This window comes from Anastrepha obliqua, chromosome 1 (assembly GCF_027943255.1).
Source record: "Anastrepha obliqua isolate idAnaObli1 chromosome 1, idAnaObli1_1.0, whole genome shotgun sequence".
Lineage (NCBI taxonomy): Eukaryota > Metazoa > Arthropoda > Insecta > Diptera > Tephritidae > Anastrepha > Anastrepha obliqua.
Window position 1 is genome coordinate 113135769 of NC_072892.1, and position 21364 is coordinate 113157132.

Genomic DNA, 21364 nt, shown 5'->3' on the forward strand with positions numbered 1-21364 from the left:
ATTAAGTAACTCTTTTGTTAAGACGCCACCTCCAGTACTCAATTCGCTTTGACTCCGTACTCAGTATCTTTTCGCCAAGTTTGTAGTTTACTATATGCAATTACTATTTTATTATTACTATACGCAAGCGTAGTGTTATATTCACAAAGTATAAATGAAATTAGGGCTGGCAGCTTTGAAAATTTTCCCAGCAGATGGCGCCTCTTAATGCGCTGAATAATGTCAAAAGTTTGACATTTGTGTTTCCGTCATTTTCGTTTTGCCAGGTCTGAGGTTTGTTAGCCATATTGAGAAATTAATTGCAAAATCAAACTACACAAGTAGACCGAATAGTGCTGAGAATATTTTAAAACATGTCGTATCAACTATACAGGAACACTACACTTGGAAATACCTTGCAAGAAAGTCTTGATGAACTTATTCAGGTAAGGAAATGCACCATAAAACGCGATAATAAACAGTTTAGCTTCATTTTGTTACAAATATTGTATATGCTTATTTATTTTAGTATGGACATATTACACCGACGTTGGCATTCAAGGTACTTTTGCAATTTGACAAATGCATCAACACTGCTCTTAATCAACGTGTTAAGGCTCGCGTTACCTTCAAGGCGAACAAATTAAATACCTACCGGTTCTGCGACAATGTGTGGACGCTTATGCTAAATGAAGTTGAATTCCGGGAAGTGCATGAATTTGCTAAAGTGGATAAAGTGAAAATTGTAGCATGCGATGGCAAAAGTGGCGAGTTCAACGGATAATGTATTAACACTCACAGTATAAGAAGACAACGCTGGGGATTGCAGTACCGATGGAGAAGAGAAATATGCTGAAATAGTAGAATAGGCGCATCATCATATCGTTTGATATGAGACTTCGGGTGGGAGACACATTTAATAATAGTGGTAAACTAATTTATAAAAAGAATACTTGCAAATATAAACACTAATAAAAATATTTTTATGGTAAAACGTATCTAATGTAAAGATTGCCGAATCTAAAAATTACAAAAAAAAAGAAAGTATTTGGCTATTAGCGTAAGCGTTAATTTCATAGAAATTTACAGAAATTAATATGATTACAATTCAAAAAATTATCAAAGATGCACCATGACTGAAAATCATACTAAAAAAGTAAACAACCAAAACAATAGAAGACAATTCAATATATGGTTCGTATTGAAGCAACAGCCACCACCACCACCGGATGAACCTATTCACCTTTCCTCTTAAGCCAGTCCATCTAACACATCTTTCCGTTTGTGTAGTCACTTAGCGATGGTAGCACTCAATAAGCTAACCCATTGTTCAGAACATGACAATATTGCTTTAACAAACAACTAAGCAGCTTAGTCTTGACGAAATGCCACCACAATATCGGCCTTCTTAACTATCATGGAAACTTCTAATCCTAATCTTTTAATGCGGTAAACCAAGTTTATAAAAAAAAAAAAAAAAAAAAAAAAAAAAAATAAATAAATAAATAATTGGCGCGTACACTTCTGTTAGGTGTTTGGCCGAGCTCCTCCTCCTATTTGTGGTGTGCGTCTTGGTGTTGTTCCACAAATGGAGGGACCTACAGTTTCAAGCCGATTCCGAACGGCAGATATTTTTATGAGGAGCTTTTTCATGGCAGAAATACACTCGGAGGTTTTGCCATTGCCTGCCGAGGGGCGACCGCTATTAGAAAAACATTTTTATTAATTTTGCTTTCACCGAGATTCGAACCAACGACCTCTCAGTGAATTCCGAATGGTGATCACGCACCAACCCATTCGACTACGGCGGCCGCGTTTATATATCAATATAATCGTCGCTTACACCCTTTATTTGGGTGTTTGGTCGAGCTTCTCTTCCTATTTGTAGTGTGCGCCTTTCCACAAATGGAGGGTCCCCTTCCAAAAGGCAGATGGATTTTTATGAGTAGCTTCTTCAAGGTAGAAATACACTCGGACGTTTGATATTGCCTCCTGAGAAGCGGCCGCTATTAGAACAAGTTTTTTTCGTTTCCACGACAGTCGGTTCTACGTTACCGAAACGACCCGGATTTATATCCGGCCAAGGACTGTCACTCCAGAAACATTCCCCGTATGTAAGTATGGGGAATGTTTATGCTGCTACAACAACAACAGAACAAGTTTTTCATTACGCACCACCCCCTTCGCTTACGGCGGCCGCCGCGCATATACATATACCATAAAGACTCGTACTTAGATAGTAGAGAATGATGCAAGTTAAGTAATTGCATTAAATTTTTTTTAAAAGCTGACCTAGATAAATAAATCAGATGGGATTTTCTCAATTTATTTTAAGCTAATCCGCTCGAGTAAAAGTTGGTAATCCGTGAAGTCCTTAATAATGTTGTATAGGCGGTGCAAGTGATTATCTTCTCTTTTTCAGAGAATTTAAATGAATTAGGATAACCCTAAATAGATAAGAAGGAGCGGGGACATTAAACATTAGAATAAGGGGAGATACTTGTTAACTACCAGATGAAAGAGATTTTCAAGAGCAAATGCCAATGACGGACAACGTTTAATAAGATTAACAGTGCGCCCTCTGATATGCCTTCAGTTGAAACACACAGGTTACCAAAATTAATATTTTCATAGAAAAAAAATGGGGTTTGATATGAAACATATTCAGCAAATACTTTTAAAAATAAATATTTAAACAATTTAAATAATAAAACATGCAAACGTTCACGATTCTTATTCAGAATTCGTTGACTCTTGAAAAACCGACTTATTTGACTTCAACGGTTTTTGCCTTGGGATAAACCTAGAGCTTTCATAGAAACAGTTATAAGATGAAAAAGTTCATCATGAAACATATCTGCCGGTCGGGATCAGCTTAAAACTGTAGGTGGTTCCTTTATTAGTGGAACAACATAAAAACTCACGCCATAAATAGGAGGAGGAGTTTGGCCAAACACCCAAAAAAAGTGTATGCGCCAATTATATAACATATATAAGATACATATGGCGCAGGTTAGACGAGATTCTCTTAGAAGAGTTAAGCACTTCCAGCAAAGCTGTGCCTAAGAACTCGTAAAAGTGGAACCCAGAAGCCTGAAGCACATTGCTCAAAGTGCGCGGCATGCCCAACTGCTCAACGGATTCTTTCTCTTGCTGTTATAGCAGCATAAACATTATCCATATTTCTCTGGAGAACGCTGGGGGAGTGACAGCCCTTCGTCGAATAAAAATCCGATCGGTTCCGGTAACGAAGAACCGACTGTCGCGGAAACGTGGGGTGTGTTTCTTGTCTCAACAGCTGCTACTTAAATATATATAGGCTGTGTATACATACATGTACATAAGCCATGCCCTCGGTTTTTGTGCTTCATTCATCGAGTGTTGGGTTGGAGCTACAGGTATATACATATGTATGTAGTTTAGCTCAACTGCTGTCAATAGATGTTATTGTTGTTATTGTAGCAGTTCATCAAGCCCTACCAGTACGGTGTAGTCACCGACCGTCATGGTCTACCTCATGTAACGATAGGCCCAAGAAACGACGGGTGGGTCCAAAAGGATAGGGATGTTATATGTGTGGGTTACCTTCAGGATGGATTCTGGATAGGTTAAACCTCGGGATGGATTCTGGATAGGTTAAACCTGTTACAGTATCCTGAACGTAATTGTGCCAAATTAACGCGCGTCTCATGAGGCAGCTGACTCCAATGACGGCGTTTCGGAGACAGATGTTTGGGAAGGTGGTAAGAGACTCCTGATGAATGGCGTTTAATGTCTGTCTGTAAAGGGTCTGGTCCATTTGGGAAACTGTGCGAACCCAACAATTTAATAAATGATAGATAGAAAATGCTAAGTCAATTAACAAATATTCCAAAGAGTTGTAGTTAACATTTTTTTAAATACTTGCAGTCAATGTATTGCCGAAAGCTGTTTCTCATTTTTGACTTGTTGCAGTTAGAAAATTGTATGATTTTTTTCTTGGCTCATAGACACACCTCTTGTATAATTTATGTCGAAAAAAGGAGAGATTAGCTGCAAAATACAAGAAATCCTGTGCAAATTGAAGCAATCTGCGAGTATACATGTACATATGTATGTACATCATTTATTAGATGTATATGCTTACATATGTATGTATGTATGTATATAATTCATGTAAATAAATAATATGATACTCTTTTCTATTATCAGTCATCTACTTGCTCTAAATTTCTCTTTAGAAAACGACAGCTTGAACTTTGCCAAGAACCAGCTAAATCCAGATTTATATTCCCGCAAGACCTTTCGCCCCGCCATAGATAAATGAAACTGAGTAAGAAACACAAATAAGCGCGTCGTTCTTTTTCAAATATAATAATTTAGCCACGTGCTAGTTAAAACCGGAAAATATTTATGTACACAATATGTATGTAAGGATGTGTGTATGTACATAAACTTTTACTACAGTATATAATATTTTCAATACATAAGAATTGTCTAATAAATTATATTAAACCCCGGTTTGGATTGAGTTAGAAATGGTGAAATTATATTGTATTTGGCGTACTGACATAGAACAAGTATAGACCCAATAGATAAGGATGGCCAGTCAAAACAAAACAAATACTAATAAATGTTACTTAGCGACAGCAATAAGTCATTGTTTTATTCATTTCACTTGATTCCATATTTTGCTTTCATTTTAAACATTCAATATTTGCGATATTGTAGTATTACAATTTAGGTGTGACCACTGAATATTTTTCGGAAAGAAAATGAATATATTCAAACACATTGGCATAAGTATAAAAACAATGGGAGTTTCAACAAAACACCAGGTTTATTTTTAGAATTTGTGACAGTTTTTTTTCTATTTTCTTCATTTATTTCTTAATAATAACCACAAAGATATATAATTCTATAATTCTATTTGTACAATCGATCGAGTTATTTACATTCAACTAACATCCATCATCAGTTCTTTTAATTTATATTAATATTTTTATTATCCATGACTCGAGCTTTTATACATATTTTGATATTATCCAGCTTGTTCTGCATTTCGATTCTGCAAAATTGTTTCGTCTTCCAGTTCAAATTACTTTGTTTGGTTTCAAAAGATTTGCCTCTAAGGCAATTTGTATCGATATTGCAAAAACAAATACATATAAAAAAGGAGCTTTTACAATTGAATCGGAAGGTAGAACAAATCTACATGATACGTACTATATTCTTTTACCAAGCATAAGTATCTAATTGTTAGATTTTACTGAAAAAAAAAAGTTATATTAAGAAGCTATCACCAAATATACTTTGTAATCGTATATTATTCATATTGTTGTGTGCACATGTAAATATATTACTTCAGTTATATTCTTATCTTAGTATCACATCAGTTGAGTGAAATCCATAATATAATACTGAGCACGTTTATGGACCTCTTCACGTAGAACATTGCCACCAAAACCAATTACATTATTTGCTGGAGGAGATGCTTCCAGATCAGTCGCGCCATCGCCTATCATAGTTATATTTGCATTTGGATGTAAACGTTTAATAATAGTTACTGCTTCTGCTTTGCCTCCACTTTTCGAAGTAGGCTGTGTAGTATCAAAGCTTGCATAATCACCGTTAAAATAGAACATTAATTTGTTTGCAAATATATGATTTCTTTGTATTCCCAATTCATCCGCTACAGGATCAATAAGACAATGAAAGCCTCCGGAAATTAAATAAATTTCTTTCTTTTCTGATTTCAACTTATCCACAAATGCGCGAAGATTTTTTGTAAGGGTTGGCGGACGTTTTAGGAGGAAATCGTTGATCTGTTTTTGGCTTGGTCTTATAATATTTAATCTGACACTTAGTGCGTCTTGGAAGTTCATTGCTCCTCCCATAGCTTCTTTCGTGACACGTGCTACTTCTGCACCCTTGCCACAGAAATCGGCGAGCTCATCGATGCCTTCTTCGCAAATCACAGTAGAGTCAAAATCAAAGCACACAACGTCTGATTGTTTAATGATCTCGGCGGCGCGTTGTGGATTTTTGCTATATGTTTCGCTGTTAGCAACCGTTGTCAGGCTTCTATTTCTTAATGAAACTTTCGCAGATAAATTGAACTGATTGTTATCAGTGTGTGAAAAGTCGCTGTTGTTAGTAGCTCCCGCAGCGGATTGTACGGCCGCAGCGAATGCATCATTAAGTGCCCCGCTTCTTGCCACACGAACGGAACCCATTGTCATGCGATTCATTGTTATTCAAATTATGCTTACGCTAGTTAAAACAAAAAAATATTTCCAAGCTGCTGACGAAACACTTATCTTGTTTACGTATGCGGTCTGTGATGATGCAGTTGTTATTCTTCAAGTGATGGAAATTGCTGTCAAGCCTTTTTGTTTTCGTGATGGTTTAAAAATCACCCCACAACGATGTTTACTTTCGTTTTTTTATTCAAGGGAGTTGTTTTTTTTTCGATGATGGAGGTTTTCGTTGCAAATATTATTTTATTGAAAAGTATAAAATATCACTTTAGCGAGACGTGTTGATTGTGTAAAATCACGCAAACAAGTAAAATAAAATTCGCATTTAGCTCACTTTTAAACGCAATGTGAGCAATGTGCAAATTTTCTAAAATTTAAACATTCCCCTTCGTATTCCAATGTAAAATTCCAGTAGCAATTGACAAAGCAGCTGATATTCAGTGTTGCCGCTTCACACAAAGGAGAATGAAAAGTGTATAGTGTTTTAAATGCGTATTAAGGCTTGCTCAAACTGGTGTGCAGGACTATCTCGAACAACACGGGCACGCTATATAAAGGGTTTTTCAATAAGGGCGGGTAGATGTTGAAATGGAATAAAATGGTGTTTGCTGTGTGGCACTTAGTGCAGTCCTGCTGGAACCACATGTCGTCTAGGTCCATATGGTTCAATATGGGCCATAAGAAATTGGAAGGGCCACCACGTCTATCGAAAAATGGGCGCAATGCGAGCAACGTTTGCGTTAAGGGGGTCTTCTGGTCTCCAGCGAAAAAAAAATCGATTTTTTTTTTTTGCATAATTTTGTTGTATGTGTATGCGAGAATACGCCACAGAAAGGATTTTTTGAAAATCGCATTTTTTCACATTTTTCTGGGCACCGAAGTGTACCCTCCTCCGGCCGTTTTATCATAAACTTTATCTTTAAACGCGTTTCCCCGAAAATCGTGTTTTTTAAGCATTTTGGTCACACTTTTCATAGTAGTTATACTCCGATTTCAATTGTTTTGGTCTTAAAAGGTTCGGAAAACTTACCGCTAAGTTTCCCCGTGTACGATTTTTGAAATTTTTTTTCATTCCATTTTTATAACCTTTTAAAGTTCAAAAAATGAGCAAAAAAAATTTTTTTTGCAAATTGTTGCATAACTTTTGAAAAAAATTTAAAAAAAAAATCTGTCACGGGAAAACTTAACCAGGGCAACTCTGAAGACAACGCATATCTAATTTTTGCTTTCTGATTACCCAGGTGGAAAAACCGTGACCAAAATGGAGACCTGTTTCGTTTGGAGGTGGACGTCTTCAGCGCCATTTCAAGGTCGCGGGTGTTAATTTTTTTCAAAGTCAAAACCATTTTTTAAAAGCCAAGACATGTACCTTTAAAATAAAAAAAAATTTTTTTTTAAATATTCACAGGATTTGTCACAATCAATCCCCAAAAAAACACTTCATTTCAGGCCCTCGAGACCAGAAGACCCCCTTAATGAACATAATGGCATAAACAACTGAATAATAAACAAAAGATGTCACCAAAACAAAATGGCTGCCACAGGGCGCCAAAATCGACCCGCGCCAATTGAAAAACGTTTGCCTTAATGAACACTCATTTTGATAATAAAGTTTTATCATTTGAACGTGCTGTTTAATCGTGTAACTTGCCATGATGATTTGGCATAAACAACTGAATAATAAACAAAAGATTTGACAGATGTCACCAAAACAAAATGGCTGCCACAGGGCGCCAAAATCGACCCGCACCAATTGAAAAACCCTTTAAAAAGGCACTCAATTGGATGCGGTACGCTACAGCACAAAACATTTATTTGGTAAAATGACAAGCAGATCGTGTTTGAATTAATCGGAATCGTATACCATTTTTAAGCCGCATCAAATAACGAACGAAATGTTCTGCCTGGGGATATGGCTATGTAAACCGGATATTTTTCAGCATGCATTTGAGATCGGTTTAGCTTCAGCAACCTAGAGATTAACGAGAGCCTCAACAAACACTTCAAAATCCACTGATGTGTGTTGGATCAGATACGACGGAGTAGGTCGGTGTCCTTTAGAAATTTGTAAATTTTTTTAATGTTATCTCCAGTGGCATCTTTTAATGAAATAGAACGATTACAAAAATTTGCTAAACAACGTTCACCCTTTCTTTTTTGCAGAAGGTAGAAAATGTCCCATAATTGGCTGTTTGATAAAAGAAAATGCTACCATGAATATGATAAAACAGGAAAACGAAAGTTTGATAGCTCTGACTCAGGGCAGAATAAATGCGATTCAGTCGGTTTAGTTGGGATATCTAGCTCAGTGTCACGATCAATTCCCACTGGAACTATCCGGGTCATTATCATGGGTGTTCACAGCACTGATATACAATTTGTATTTTGGTTCTTTCACAGGAATTGTTGTCGAAAATGCATTCGGGGTGCTTAAAACCAGATTTAGACGATTACTTCATGTCAAGGAAAATACAGACTTGAACTCAATCATTAAAATTATTATATGTCGATATACTATACACAACATTTGCTGTTTGGAATATGACAGCATTGAAAATAACAATTTGAACAGTTTTTCTAACGTTATCAATATGCCCAAATAGTTTATGCCTAATAATGGAGCACTCAATTTGTTTGCAAAAAACTTCATTCAACATAAAATTTATCTCTGAAATAAAAGATTTTCTAATTTACTTCATACAACTTCTTGTTTATTATACATTTATTTTCCAGTACTACCTAACACTGTAGATGTAAGATGTACTGCCAAACTAATGAAGAAAAACAAAATGATCACAAACTGAACTAGATCTTTAGCAGAATCATATCGTTATTGTTGTATTTGCGGGCAAAATTTTTATCCCGACCCGACCATTGATCATTGGAGCACAAGTATTATTACGAGAAAAGAAAACCCCATTAAATATTTACATTACATTAAATAATTACACCCTTCTGACCTTTGAAACCTATAGCAACGGAATAAAAATTAAGAATCTTCTCGTGGCGTAGACTGCACAAAATTAAATTTTCCCTTCGTGTGCATACATAATATCTATTAATTTATATTTATTTAGTTTGAATATTTATATTTATGCCTTTACCAAAATAATTATTTATTATTAATTTCTATAATATATTCACACGTTTCAAAACGACCTTTATAAGGGGTGTGTGATGCACAAAATCCATTCATGCAACCTTCCGAGGCTTGCACTGTTTAATGCTAATGGTTTTATGGATGAAACTACAAATGTTATACAGAACTGAACATTGTAAATTTTGAGGATGTTCTATTTTAATTATGTAAAACTACGTAACAAACCGTTTCCCGGTTCGAGAATGAGCGATACTGTTTCAATATTTTGATATCGGGATTAAGGTTATGGGGTTATAAATTTAAGCAATTCATAGCAAGTGAATTCGATAGAGTCTCTATGCAATTTAAAAGGTATTTTGTCTAGCGGGGAATTAAATTCAAGTTAAAATGGATAACTTAAATAAAATTACTTTGAATCTTGATAAAATAAATGACATTTTGTAGTGACAACCGAATTCGGACCCCACAGGGCGATTTCCTCAATGCACTCTAGAAAAAGTCTGCAAGGCGAAATGTGTTGCTAGGTTGGGAAAGCCGAGGTATTTTGTAAGCTTGATATATTTATTTATTCCATTAGGTAGAAATGTCATGATTTGTTAAATAACTAAATTGTCTTGGCAACACTGATAATCAGGTGCTTTCCATAGTTGTCAAAGCTGATATTTGTTTTTAATTAGAATTTATAAAAATAACCAAGTAAATCACCCTGTGCTAGGAACACATTTTATTTTTCTATATCTATATTACGACTTTTGCCCTTGTGTCTTTAAGTGATTACAAAATAAATTTATTGTATTAAAATAAACATGTTATCAATAATTTCTTCTATGAGAACTTTACTGGTTCGTCAGCAAAGTGTTGACACATTAAGAAAACTTCATACAACACCTGTGTGTTTGGCCGCACGCAAAGGTACAAGAGAGAAGGCCCGTAAGAAGAAGGTAAAAGTGGAGGTGAAGAAGGTGGGATTCATACCGCATAACCAACGGGATAAGAAGTATTAGTAGCCATGCTAAATGATTGAGCCATTAAGTTAATTACCTAATATATCTTACAGAATAAACTTGCAACGAGAAAATCTACACTTTGACGATTCATGGAAGCAAGTACCTCAAGACAATGTTTATGTATTGAAATATTACCGTTGGCCTGTATATACGGTGGCGGAAGCTATACAATGCCATCGCGAAACGCATCACCCTTCTATGTACAACCTACCGAATGCTCCGCTTAACATAAAAATTGAACTGGATATGCGAGCGGAAAAGAAAAATCGCTTCGTGGACAACTTTCAGCGTATGGCGATGGTTCCGCATAAATTTGATCAAGGAGGAGAGCTTCGAAAAATTCTCGTTTTTGCCAAAGGAAATGTATGTGCAAAATATATTTTTTTTATTATTAATAGAAATTATAGTAAATCCTTAAATAATGCAGGAAGAAATCAGTGAAGCACGAAATGCGGGAGCCACACTTGTTGGCGGTATTGAACTCATAAAGGATATATCAAATAGCGAACTATTGCTGACTGATTATCAATATATAATCGCACATCCAAATATTTTACCTGAGTTGGTGCCGCTACGTGGATTGATGAAGCGCAAATTCCCCAATCCACGGAGTGAAACACTTGGCACAAATCTGGCAGAAATGATCGAACGTTTTTCAAACGGCATAAGCTATACTGCCACTAAAGATGAACATCAACAAGATTTTGGGGTGATTTCAACCTGTATTGGCACATTGGATATGGAAACTCAAAAGTTGGAGGAAAACTTACGTTCTTTACTAGAAGATGTAGATTCTGTACGTCCAAAGCGTGAAGGGGAACGATTTATAACACGTGTTCTGCTTAAGAGCCCACCAAGTAGCGAGCAACTTAAAATCGATCCTTATCAATATATATCGGAGTTCTATGTGAAAACAGGTAATAAGGCTTCTACGAAGACGGTCGAATTCGAGGATGTTGAAAAAGAATCTAGTGAAAATCAACAAGCCGTTGCAGCACAATAAATCAATATGTGTCGAAATCCATCAACTGAAAGTTAAATGGTAGTGAACGAAATTGCATTAAATTAATATAAAAAGTTTTAAGATCCAATTCAAGATATTTTTCTTACAAAATTGTTTTAATATAATATTAAAAGCAAGTGGAGCAGTCGTTGACTCTTGGGTGTCGGGGAAACATCCTGGGCTTATAGTTTCAGTTTAGTGGTTTTGGCGGGTGTTGGTATCGAGCATTTTCTACTCCCTGAATCGGTTTGAAAAGCAAACTGATATAGGCTGGCAGCCGGTTCTACGTTACCGGAATGACTCGGGTTTTCCCCGACCAAGTGCTGCCGCCCCAGTAAACTAGCCCTGTCTAGTGAACTCATATCAGGTTAGAATTCTGTTTGTGTAGGCATATATGTTCCGTAACAGGTCATATACAAATATTTTCGGGTAATAATTTAAAATTGTTAATATAATATTATCTCATTCATTCATTTTAATAACTAAATACTTTCTTTCAATGGTCCTTCAAATTTTAAAATGAAATACAAAATATAAAAGTTAACCACGAATATATCGCGCATCTGTATATATGTGCTCGTATATACGTACGTATATATGTATTTTCAAAATTGTTTTGCTTACATACAAGGCAAGTCTACGCCTTGTTTTCATACTTATGTATATCGTACAAATTATGTATCGAAAAAATCATTTAGAATAAGATACACCTAAAACAGTTTTAAAAACATTTTAATAAATACTCGCAGTCTATTGCTAAGCCTTCTGGGTTGCGCTATTACGCTCATGTTGGCGTTGCATTTCCAATTGTTTGACGCGCGTATAAGCGGCGCTGGCCAATAAGACGATCAGATTCGACATCCACCATAAGGCAGATTTTGTGTCATTGTACCATTGGGTCGCTATGATTGTCTGAGCACAGGCTTTTGCTGTTCCAGATATATTGTGTGATAAAGGTGATGTTACCTGATTAATGCATAAATGTCATCAATACATATAAAGTAATATGTGTTACAAATTAGGGATAAAAATTAAGTTAATGAAGGTTTAAATAAGCATCAAATCATAATTACCTTTATTTGCAAAACTGTTACAAATCCAATTGCGAAACCACATAAACCGCCAATAAGCATGGCGCTTATAAACCAAGGAGCAAATAGGTTTTCATATCCTACAATTGTATTCACTTCACCATTTATCAATATCAATGGCAGGAAAAATAAGCTAGAGTATACGTTATTGTAATAACTTAGTAGCAAAACTTCCTGATGGACATGCACTAAAGCCTTTTTAGTTTGTATAGAATACCAGGCTAATATGAGCGAGCCCAAAACTCCATAAATTGTGCCGCGAAGGGAAAACTGTGTCGTTATACTCTCCTGGTCTACCCCTAATAGAAAACCAAATACTACAAAAACGCAACAAATTATGGCTTTGAAGCTAGTTTTCTGTCGTAACAATACATATGTGAGTACTACATTGAAAACTGTTGTCAATGATCGACCAACATAGTAAAAAGCTACACCGACGTATTTAAGGCATAAATTATTCGTAGCCACCATCAGCGTAAACAAAATGGATAACGGCAAAATCTAAATAAAATACATACATATTTGAAAGTAATGCATTTAATTATACATCATAAATAAGTTTAAATTTTACCTTGCGAAATATGTCAAGATCAAAGGGATTTCCTTCGGGAAATGAAATTATACTTGGGTAGCGCCGACCAAGGGCACTCAAAAATGCGCACAAAACCGCTGTAAGAAGACATTGAAACCAACAAACGAACAGAGGTGCGTCCAAATTTACGGTATCACTGCTTAGTAGTAATTTATTCATAAAAACGGTACATATAGATACAGTCCTGCAAATGCAACATCAAACGACATGATATTTTGAGGAAGTAAAATAAAACTTGAAGTTTGTTTACCAATAGAGAGCAACAACAAAAAACACCTTGAGGTATTGATTTACCAAACGGTTGTGCTCCGACATGCTCGTATACATGATGATGTTTTGTGCGATTTAATTTATGTTCAACTAATCAATTTTATACTAATAAATACATTACTTAACTTAACTTATAAAAGACAGGGCTACGATAAAAACCAGACATCAGCTGGTAAGGTCCCAACCAACATGTTTGTTTACGTTTGTATTTTATCATGTGGCAACTGCTAAGCTCTAAGAATGGGTGATTTTTCCTGAGTGTTGGGTAATGTTTATGTTACATTTATTATATTTTTATTTATTCCCTTTAAGTCAGCATCATGATTTAATTTATAAACATATAACAACTAGATAGTATTACCCCTTTGATATTTCCGTTGAAAATGTTGTGTTTTAATTTTCTTTATATAGCCGAAGGCCATAGTAGCCAGTGCTTTAGCTCTTTAAGTGGAATAATTATTTATAATTGTTGCTCTTTTAATAAATAAATAAATAAATAAAAATTTTCTTTATATGATTGAGAAAAATATGTTATCTCATGAAAGCAATAAAAAATTATTTAAATTAATTGCTTGAAATACATGAAATTTTTTTTTTTTTTTGCAAAATAATATAAACGTACTTTGCGCTTAATAAATATTTTTTCAATTCTCTTCAAATGGAAGAACAACTGAACTGTGATTTTTGTAAAATATACTATTGTGGATGGTGCAACTGCAATTGGAATGCAAGCTAAGAATACTAACAGTGTGTTAATTTCCTATAAATCTCATTTCCGTTCAATATTTGGTGCACTGTTTCAATCAGCATAGAAAGCTCTATCTAACTTCATCTTGTCGTTGTGTAAAAGCTATACTGAAACTACATATTTTACCTTTTCATGGGATTTTACCTTATATAAGTATGATTTATAATTAAGACACTATCCTAAACATGCTTAATTTTAGTATATAAAGTATTGACTTTGACTTTAAATAAGAAGATAACATAAAATAATGTTTTTCAATCTTTTATGGCAAAAGCATCGATTAATTATTGGGTGGATGGCATCCCAGAGGGTATTTGCTTGTATTTTTGTTTTGCTTTATTTATGCAGCCGGTGCATATAAATCGTGGCTACAGATCGTAAATGAATTTTAATTATATATCGCTTTTGTTCATGAGTTATGGCTGCATAGAACATTTGTCTTGCTGTACGGGAATCGCGACGTATTAAAGGGCAAAATGTCTGGCGCGGAATCGGACGACCAAGATTGGTTCAATAAAGACGAAGATGAAATTTTGCAGAGCTACCAATCCAAGGTCAGCACTGGCGAAACCAAAAACACAGAAGCCGGTGTCGAATATATCCATGGGCCAACAGCCACAGGTGATGGGATGTTTATGAAGCAACATACCTTACTCGCATTGTTACTGGCTTTTATTAACTACTATTATAGATGGCTATCTGCAACAAAAACGACTTGAAGCTTCCTCTGAAGCTACTATGGGGGCTAAAGTAAAGAAGCTAACAACAGCAGAAATGCGGAAAGCTTTAAAAATGGATTCACTAGATGTTTTTCTATTTGTTAAAACTAGTGAATGTGATTTCTTTGTTGGTCAAATATCGGCTAGTGATGGTTTGGAACGAGTTATTTTATACCTACGCATTTGGAATATTATATGTAACCTGGAGATACCCGGATTTCAAAATGAACTTTTACTAAACTTTACAAAAAATGAAGCTTTTCTAGAACAATTACGAGTCCTTGGAACTAAGCTTTTTCGAAAAAGTTATAGAAAGATATGGAAAAATGAGATAGAGATGGACGAAATATTAAATGCTATTAAGTCCTTACTTGGGCGTGTGCATAACGGTCAATTTGTAACAACCAAAATTTTACATGTTACAATGCATTTAAAAGAACTTATTAAAGACAGTGACAATAAGGACATTGTACAACGGTCTCCATGCCAAGAGTTACTATTTGAATTGGAACGTATTTCGGCTTCTAAGCATGATCAGCTGGAGGAAAAATTGATTGAAACTGAAGTAAGCACTGAAATGGGTTATTGGCCAATGGATACCTAATTTGATTTAATATTTACAGATATATCCCTCACTTGACGAACTGTTTACAAATAGTGACGCTTCTACTAAAAGCATGATTTCTACAAATTCGGAAAACGTTGCAGAGTATTTGACAAGACAAAAACAAATTCTTCGGGAAGATTTCATGATTCCTTTGCGTGAGTATGTTTGTAAATTAAGGGACTCGGAATCACTCAGCACGATGCCACATAGACCAGTATTGTTTGCGGACGTATTCATAGTCCTTAACACGGATTTTATCAATGCTAAACGCCATGAAATACTTTTCATTGATGTGTTGGGCAAACAACGATCTATAAACAGTAAATTGCCAAGAAAATTAAAAGCGAATATTATCGAAATAAAGACAGGATCTTTATTACTTTTGACCACAAGCATTAGCTTTGAAAATCTTATTTTAGCAACTGTAACTTACACTGATAAGGAATTGCTGGATTTGGGATATGTGAGTTCAATTGTTTACTACAAAGAATGTATTATAACTCTAAAAAACATGCTGTGGATTACAGATTGGCATTGAAATTGTACGCCAGTACAACATAGGTACTGTGTACGATCGACCTTTTTTAATGTTCGAAACACCAGCATTTTTTGAACCCTATAAGAATGTGTACAACTATTTGAATACTTATGGTGATGACGAGCTGCCGATGAAAAAATACATAGTAGATGGTGAGGTAAAGTTTATAGTTCGGTAGAAATGGAATACATTTACTTACAAAATGATTATCTCCTACTACAATGAAAAATCTTTTATATTTTCAGAAAAGTGTTGGCCAACCTAGTTATCTAATGCCAAATCAATCTTACACTTATGACGGAGAACGATTTAAAGTGTCAGCATCAAAATCAACCAAACCGAAAAAACTACCACTGAATCAATCTCAATGGGACGCATTTTCTCAAGCCTTGACTAAAGAATTTTATTTGATACAAGGCCCACCTGGAACTGGTAAAACACACCTTTCTGTGCATTTGGTGCGCACTTTTATTGAGAACGTTAAAACACCAATTGTGTTAATCACTTACACAAATGATTCGCTAGATAAGTTTTTGTTGAAGTTGTCGGCGTATACCAGCAACATTTTGCGTTTCGGCAGCCAAACACGCTTGCCCGAAATTTCTAAATTTAATGTGCAGTTCAGCTCTACCAATAGGGATATTGTAAATCCCCATCTTAAGCACCTCTACTACCTTATTAACGAAGAGTTCAAAGCAAAGTTTCAAATTGTACAACAAATGCATGCCGATTTTGATGGCACTGAGGAATCCTATCAGCGGTTGTTACTTGCGCAAAAAGATGTAAGAGATGTAGCAGAAAAATTAAAAAGTATACGCATAATGTTCCAATTTTATTCAGCACGAAAAGCTGATGTTATAGCAATGACTTCAACTTGTGCTGCACGAACGAATTTTCTTTTTCGTTTACTGCAAAGTAAAATCGGTGCGCATTTTAAGAAACGACACAAAATCCAGGGATAATGCATATTTTACATTTATTTTTAGTAATTTTTGAAGAGTCTGCTGAAATCCTAGAATCCCATGTGTTGGCCTCTTTGACACCATACACCGAACACGTCATCTTGATTGGCGATCACTTGCAATTACAGCCGTACACATCGAGCTTTCAACATAGTCGTACCCATCAATTGAATATTTCGTTGTTTGAACGTCTATTTGTTAATAATTTAAAAGGATCCATACTTAACATACAATACCGTATGCGCCCTTGTATTGCCGAACTTATTCAACCGACCTTCTACGCTGAGCTCAAGAATGATTGCAGTGTGGAAATGTATCCAAGAGTTCGCAATATGATTAAGGATTTATACTTTTACAGCCATAATGAATTAGAATTTCAATCCGAGGTATGTATGTATCTGTACTGTGTATTAATTCTACACAAAAAAAAAAAAACAAAATCAAATAGGCATGCATAACATACCTATGTCTGTTAGCAATTTGCATACAACTTAATTCATCTTCATTTAATTAAATTGTAATTGTAATTACCTATGGATGAGAAAAAACCATACCGTTTAGATCTTTAAAAGGTTTAAATGAAGGGTGTTTTCCGAACCATTTGAAGGGCGAATTTGTATATTATGTTGTTGTTGTAGCAGTAACTTTGCTCTGTCAGTGTAGTGTAAATCACCGGTCGTCTTCGTCTAGCTCATCTAATGATTGGGTCCAGAGGGAGAGGGGTGTTAGATGAGTGGGTTTGATGGGGCATGCGAAAAGATGGTTAGTGTTGTTGTTGTTGTAGCAGCATAAACATTCCCCATACTTACATACGGTGAATGCTGCTGGAGTGACAGTCCTTGGCCGGATATAAATCCGGGTCGTTTCGGTAACGTAGAACCGACTGTCGTGGAAAGACAGTTAGATGGAAAGATGGTTAGTGCCGTGCGGGGTGCCTTCACATGCCGGACATATGTTTAGTATGTCGGGGTCAATTCTGGATAAGTAGGAGTTTAACCTGCTACAGTATCCACAACGTAATTATGATGAGTGGGTTTGCTGGGGCATGTGAACACGTGGTTAGTGTCGTGCGGAATATATATATTGGCACTGATAAGTTTCGTTGAATTTGTTGTAATTTAAATTCTTTCAGTTTTCACTATTTTTATTCAAAATTCGGATCTTAATACATACGTGAAAAATGCCATCATTTAAATGTCCACCTTATAAGCACGTCTACAGGCTGTTATACGAGAATTAAAATTTTCAAGGGCACGTTCGCATATTATTGTGTTGAGTGCAGCAATCTCGATCCGAATGTTGTGTTTCAGCTCTGAATTGTTGTTAGCTTATTCACATAGATTTTGCTGTTCAAAAACCCCCAGTTATGTCTTTTTCTATCCTCGACAAAACCAGTTTCTTGCAATTTTTCCCCCAATCTTGGAATTGTCGACTCGTTCGGACGATTATTTCCACAAAAAAAATTCATCAATTTTGCGATATGTTGTTTTTAAAGATCGGTAATTTTAATAATAACTTTCAATAACTTCAACGCGTTCTATCGTGTAAAATTGTACATCTGCCTAATTGACTAATGCCAAAATTACATAAAACGGTACCTTTTTTAGGAATTATTCACTACTGACATCTAGGCGCCAGTTTTGAAAGATCCTTCATACATGGTGAAATCCAAAACAATCAAGACTGAGCTAAAATAGAATCGTCAGAGGATTTGTACTGATAATTTCGAGTTCATTTATTCAAAATAGTCCCCTCTGGCCTCGGTACACTATTTTGCGCGATCTAAAAGCTTTTCGAAAGAGTGTTTCAGGTCATTGACCGGAATGTCTTTCAGGATGTCGGTAAAAGCCTCTTGGATGAGCTCTACGGACGCAAAACGTTTTCTTTCCATGGCCAAATGCAATTTTTCGATGCAACAAACGCTTCAAAACGCCAAGATAAAAAATTGCATTGACCATTGCATTTGGCCCATTGGCACGAACTCCTTGTGGACAATTGCCTTAACGTCGTACAACCAAATGAGCATCGACTTGATTTTTGACTTCTCCCAACGCGATTTTTTGGGTGGTGGCTCGTCTGGGGCTTTCCATTCGGCACTTTGACGCTTAGTTTCAGGTTAATGTTAGAAAAACCCCATTTCATCACCAATTACAATGTTGTAAAGGAAGTTCTCGCCTCCTTAATGAGGTCTTTCGAATGTTGAATTATGAGCAATTTTTAGTCCTCAGTTAACTTGTGCGGAATGAAACGTGCATAGCCCTTTCGTAAGCCCAAATGATCAGTTAAAATGCGATAAATCGATGTTTTGGAGATATTCAACTCCGATTACATAAATTTCAAAGATGATTTAGGTTCATTTTTTATAAATTTACGAACAATTTCCATGCAGTTTTCGGTGATTACTGATTTTTGGTATGTTCATTATCATTTATGTCCTTCCAACCATCTCTCAAACGTGTAAACCTCTTATGAACTCTGACACGATATAGACAATCCCATAAACTTTTTTCATCAATTCAAATGTTTCGGTAAACGTTTTACCGATTTTAAAACAAAATTTTATATTAGCTCTTTGTCACTTTAGACGCAATAACTTATCTTCCCCTGAACCGAATGTCATCAAGCTTGCACTGGAAGTCAGCTGGGATGTAACTTCCAACGCACTAACACATTAAAAAGATGGCGTCATCAAAAACATTTTTATGACGCCAGTCTTGTTTATTTTGGACTTCACCTTGTATAATGCCAGAAATTATGATCCTTATTGGTAGATTCTGCTTTTATGTCTTTTCATTAGAGTATTCCCTACTTCATTATTCTTTGTCAATTTTTGTGAAAATGTGGCATGCAAGTAAGTGGAGGTTTTTTTTTTATAAATTCAAACTTGGACTAAATTAGTGCTGTTTTAATTTTACAAATATGTATGTGTTTTTTTTTTTGCTATCATGAGAAAGTGAAGTTTTGTGTGAATTTTTATAAATGCGTCACTTCTACTAGTTAACGAAAATTATGTAGGACTTATGACCGATCAAATGAAGAGTTTAATTATGTTTTAGTTTCATAAAAAATTATTCACAGTACTTTAGCCATGGGTCTGAAAGGGATCATTTTTTGAAAAATTTAAATTAATATAATATATTTTTCCATTATGTAAAAATGATTCATTTTCGTTGTTTTCAGGATGAATGCTCGATTTACAACGATTTTGAGGTAAAAGAAATTTTGAAATTGGCAAGACATTTGATTGAAGAGGCTGCATACACTTCAGATGATATTGTAATACTGAGCCCTTATGCGAAGCAAGTAGATCGCCTTAAAGCAAAGGTAAGATAAAATATTCTTTAAAATACAGAATTAAAAAAATTATAATTTTCCAACCCAGACAACTAAGCAATTGAATATCGCTACTGTGGATAGCTTTCAGGGACTAGAGGCTAACATAGTGCTATTATCATTGGTGCGTAGCAACACCAAGGACCAAATTGGGTTTCTCAAAGAGAAGAACCGGATTTGTGTGGCACTCTCGCGTGCAAGGCATGGCATGTATATAATTGGAAATATGTCATTGTTAGCAAAATGCAGTGAAACTTGGCGAGTAATCGAACAGAAACTGAAAGCTCAGGAAGCCATTGGTGATACGTTTCCGATAATAATTGATGAAAAATAAGAATAATAGTACATACATTTTGTATAATTTAGTATATAAAACAAAAACATGTATTTAAAGAATTAACTTTACGTTTAATTTGTTCGTAGCAGTTCAAATGTGATGAATATGAAATAATAAAAACACCATTGGATTTGACATTTTAACTTGAGACTTTATTTATTATTATTTTATTTCTTTATACTTATGAAAGTTCATATTATTATAATTCACTTTTTATGTTATTATTACTTATTTGTTCTTTTATTTTTTTATTTTTGCTTTTATAACCACTTTAAGCTACACTACTACGATAAAATATTACTGAAATTATGTTGGTATGTTGCCTTTCCCTTTTTTGTTCCGTTGTTTATGCAATGCATTAAATAATTGTTTATGCTATATATTATTCTCGCTCTTATAACTTTACGAATGTATGCATGTATGTATGTGTAAGCGACACATTTTGAAAAAAAAGCTACGCTATACATGTATGTATGTTGTATGTATATATTGTTTTGAAAAGTAATTCGGGTTGTTGCCAACTGCGTGTGGATGTGCAATAAGAAGGCTAGTAAATTACAAAAGAAAACGATATACAAATGTACTACATATAAAGCATTTGTTAATGCAATTGTTTTTTTGTTTTTTTTTTGTATTTTGTTTCAATGGCATATATACATATGTAGGTATGCATATGTACTTTAAAAATGTATTGGTTATACATAATTAATGAATAAAACATTTATGCTAAAAAATTTGCGTTGCTTAATTACAATTATGAATTTTGTTACCGAATTATGACAATTAATGTTTACAAATTTAACTTTACAATTTATGATTAACAAAGAACAAAATCGCAT

General features: G+C 34.9%; 5 protein-coding genes across 5 annotated transcripts; 3 read left to right on the forward strand and 2 right to left on the reverse strand.

Moving 5' to 3' along the window:
• Positions 1 to 252: 252 nt before the first annotated feature.
• Positions 253 to 977, forward strand: LOC129249022 (transcription initiation factor IIA subunit 2). Its single transcript, XM_054888637.1, has 2 exons — positions 253 to 425; positions 509 to 977. Exons 1-2 carry the CDS (start codon positions 354 to 356, stop codon positions 761 to 763), a joined length of 327 nt encoding a protein of 108 aa, XP_054744612.1. The 5' UTR covers positions 253 to 353; the 3' UTR covers positions 764 to 977.
• A 4006-nt stretch (positions 978 to 4983) lies between these two features.
• On the reverse strand, positions 4984 to 6602 carry LOC129235663 (phosphoserine phosphatase). The gene has a single exon (XM_054869625.1). It carries the CDS (start codon positions 6207 to 6209, stop codon positions 5346 to 5348), a length of 864 nt encoding a protein of 287 aa, XP_054725600.1. The 5' UTR covers positions 6210 to 6602; the 3' UTR covers positions 4984 to 5345.
• A 3420-nt stretch (positions 6603 to 10022) lies between these two features.
• On the forward strand, positions 10023 to 11416 carry LOC129247358 (39S ribosomal protein L1, mitochondrial). The gene is made up of 3 exons (XM_054886474.1): positions 10023 to 10315; positions 10376 to 10688; positions 10753 to 11416. The coding sequence occupies exons 1-3, from the start codon at positions 10125 to 10127 to the stop codon at positions 11326 to 11328; spliced, it is 1080 nt and encodes a 359-aa protein (XP_054742449.1). The 5' UTR covers positions 10023 to 10124; the 3' UTR covers positions 11329 to 11416.
• A 446-nt stretch (positions 11417 to 11862) lies between these two features.
• On the reverse strand, positions 11863 to 13439 carry LOC129248181 (GDP-fucose transporter 1). Its single transcript, XM_054887646.1, has 4 exons — positions 13262 to 13439; positions 12991 to 13195; positions 12402 to 12920; positions 11863 to 12294 (listed from the first exon to the last, which is right to left on the reverse strand). Exons 1-4 carry the CDS (start codon positions 13336 to 13338, stop codon positions 12085 to 12087), a joined length of 1011 nt encoding a protein of 336 aa, XP_054743621.1. The 5' UTR covers positions 13339 to 13439; the 3' UTR covers positions 11863 to 12084.
• A 939-nt stretch (positions 13440 to 14378) lies between these two features.
• LOC129235666 (NFX1-type zinc finger-containing protein 1) lies at positions 14379 to 20668 on the forward strand. The gene is made up of 8 exons (XM_054869629.1): positions 14379 to 14650; positions 14721 to 15313; positions 15372 to 15818; positions 15883 to 16050; positions 16139 to 16817; positions 16880 to 17241; positions 20036 to 20179; positions 20238 to 20668. Exons 1-8 carry the CDS (start codon positions 14506 to 14508, stop codon positions 20520 to 20522), a joined length of 2823 nt encoding a protein of 940 aa, XP_054725604.1. The 5' UTR covers positions 14379 to 14505; the 3' UTR covers positions 20523 to 20668.
• Positions 20669 to 21364: the final 696 nt, after the last annotated feature.

Bases quoted from the DNA above. Each gene is read 5' to 3' on its own strand.
- LOC129248181 (XM_054887646.1), bottom strand. From the start codon at position 13,338: ATGTATACGAGCATGTCGGAGCACAACCGTTTGGTAAATCAATACCTC. The intron at 13,196-13,261 runs GTAAACAAACTT...TTGCATTTGCAG, and splicing joins TTTGTTGTTGCTCTCTATTG to GACTGTATCTATATGTACCG. The intron at 12,921-12,990 runs GTAAAATTTAAA...TATTTTATTTAG, and splicing joins ATCTTGACATATTTCGCAAG to ATTTTGCCGTTATCCATTTT.
- LOC129247358 (XM_054886474.1), top strand. From the start codon at position 10,125: ATGTTATCAATAATTTCTTCTATGAGAACTTTACTGGTTCGTCAGCAA. The intron at 10,316-10,375 runs GTATTAGTAGCC...TATATCTTACAG, and splicing joins CATAACCAACGGGATAAGAA to AATAAACTTGCAACGAGAAA. The intron at 10,689-10,752 runs GTATGTGCAAAA...TAAATAATGCAG, and splicing joins TCGTTTTTGCCAAAGGAAAT to GAAGAAATCAGTGAAGCACG.
- LOC129235663 (XM_054869625.1), bottom strand. From the start codon at position 6,209: ATGAATCGCATGACAATGGGTTCCGTTCGTGTGGCAAGAAGCGGGGCA.
- LOC129235666 (XM_054869629.1), top strand. From the start codon at position 14,506: ATGTCTGGCGCGGAATCGGACGACCAAGATTGGTTCAATAAAGACGAA. The intron at 15,819-15,882 runs GTGAGTTCAATT...TGTGGATTACAG, and splicing joins AATTGCTGGATTTGGGATAT to ATTGGCATTGAAATTGTACG. The intron at 17,242-20,035 runs GTATGTATGTAT...CGTTGTTTTCAG, and splicing joins AATTAGAATTTCAATCCGAG to GATGAATGCTCGATTTACAA.
- LOC129249022 (XM_054888637.1), top strand. From the start codon at position 354: ATGTCGTATCAACTATACAGGAACACTACACTTGGAAATACCTTGCAA. The intron at 426-508 runs GTAAGGAAATGC...TATTTATTTTAG, and splicing joins GTCTTGATGAACTTATTCAG to TATGGACATATTACACCGAC.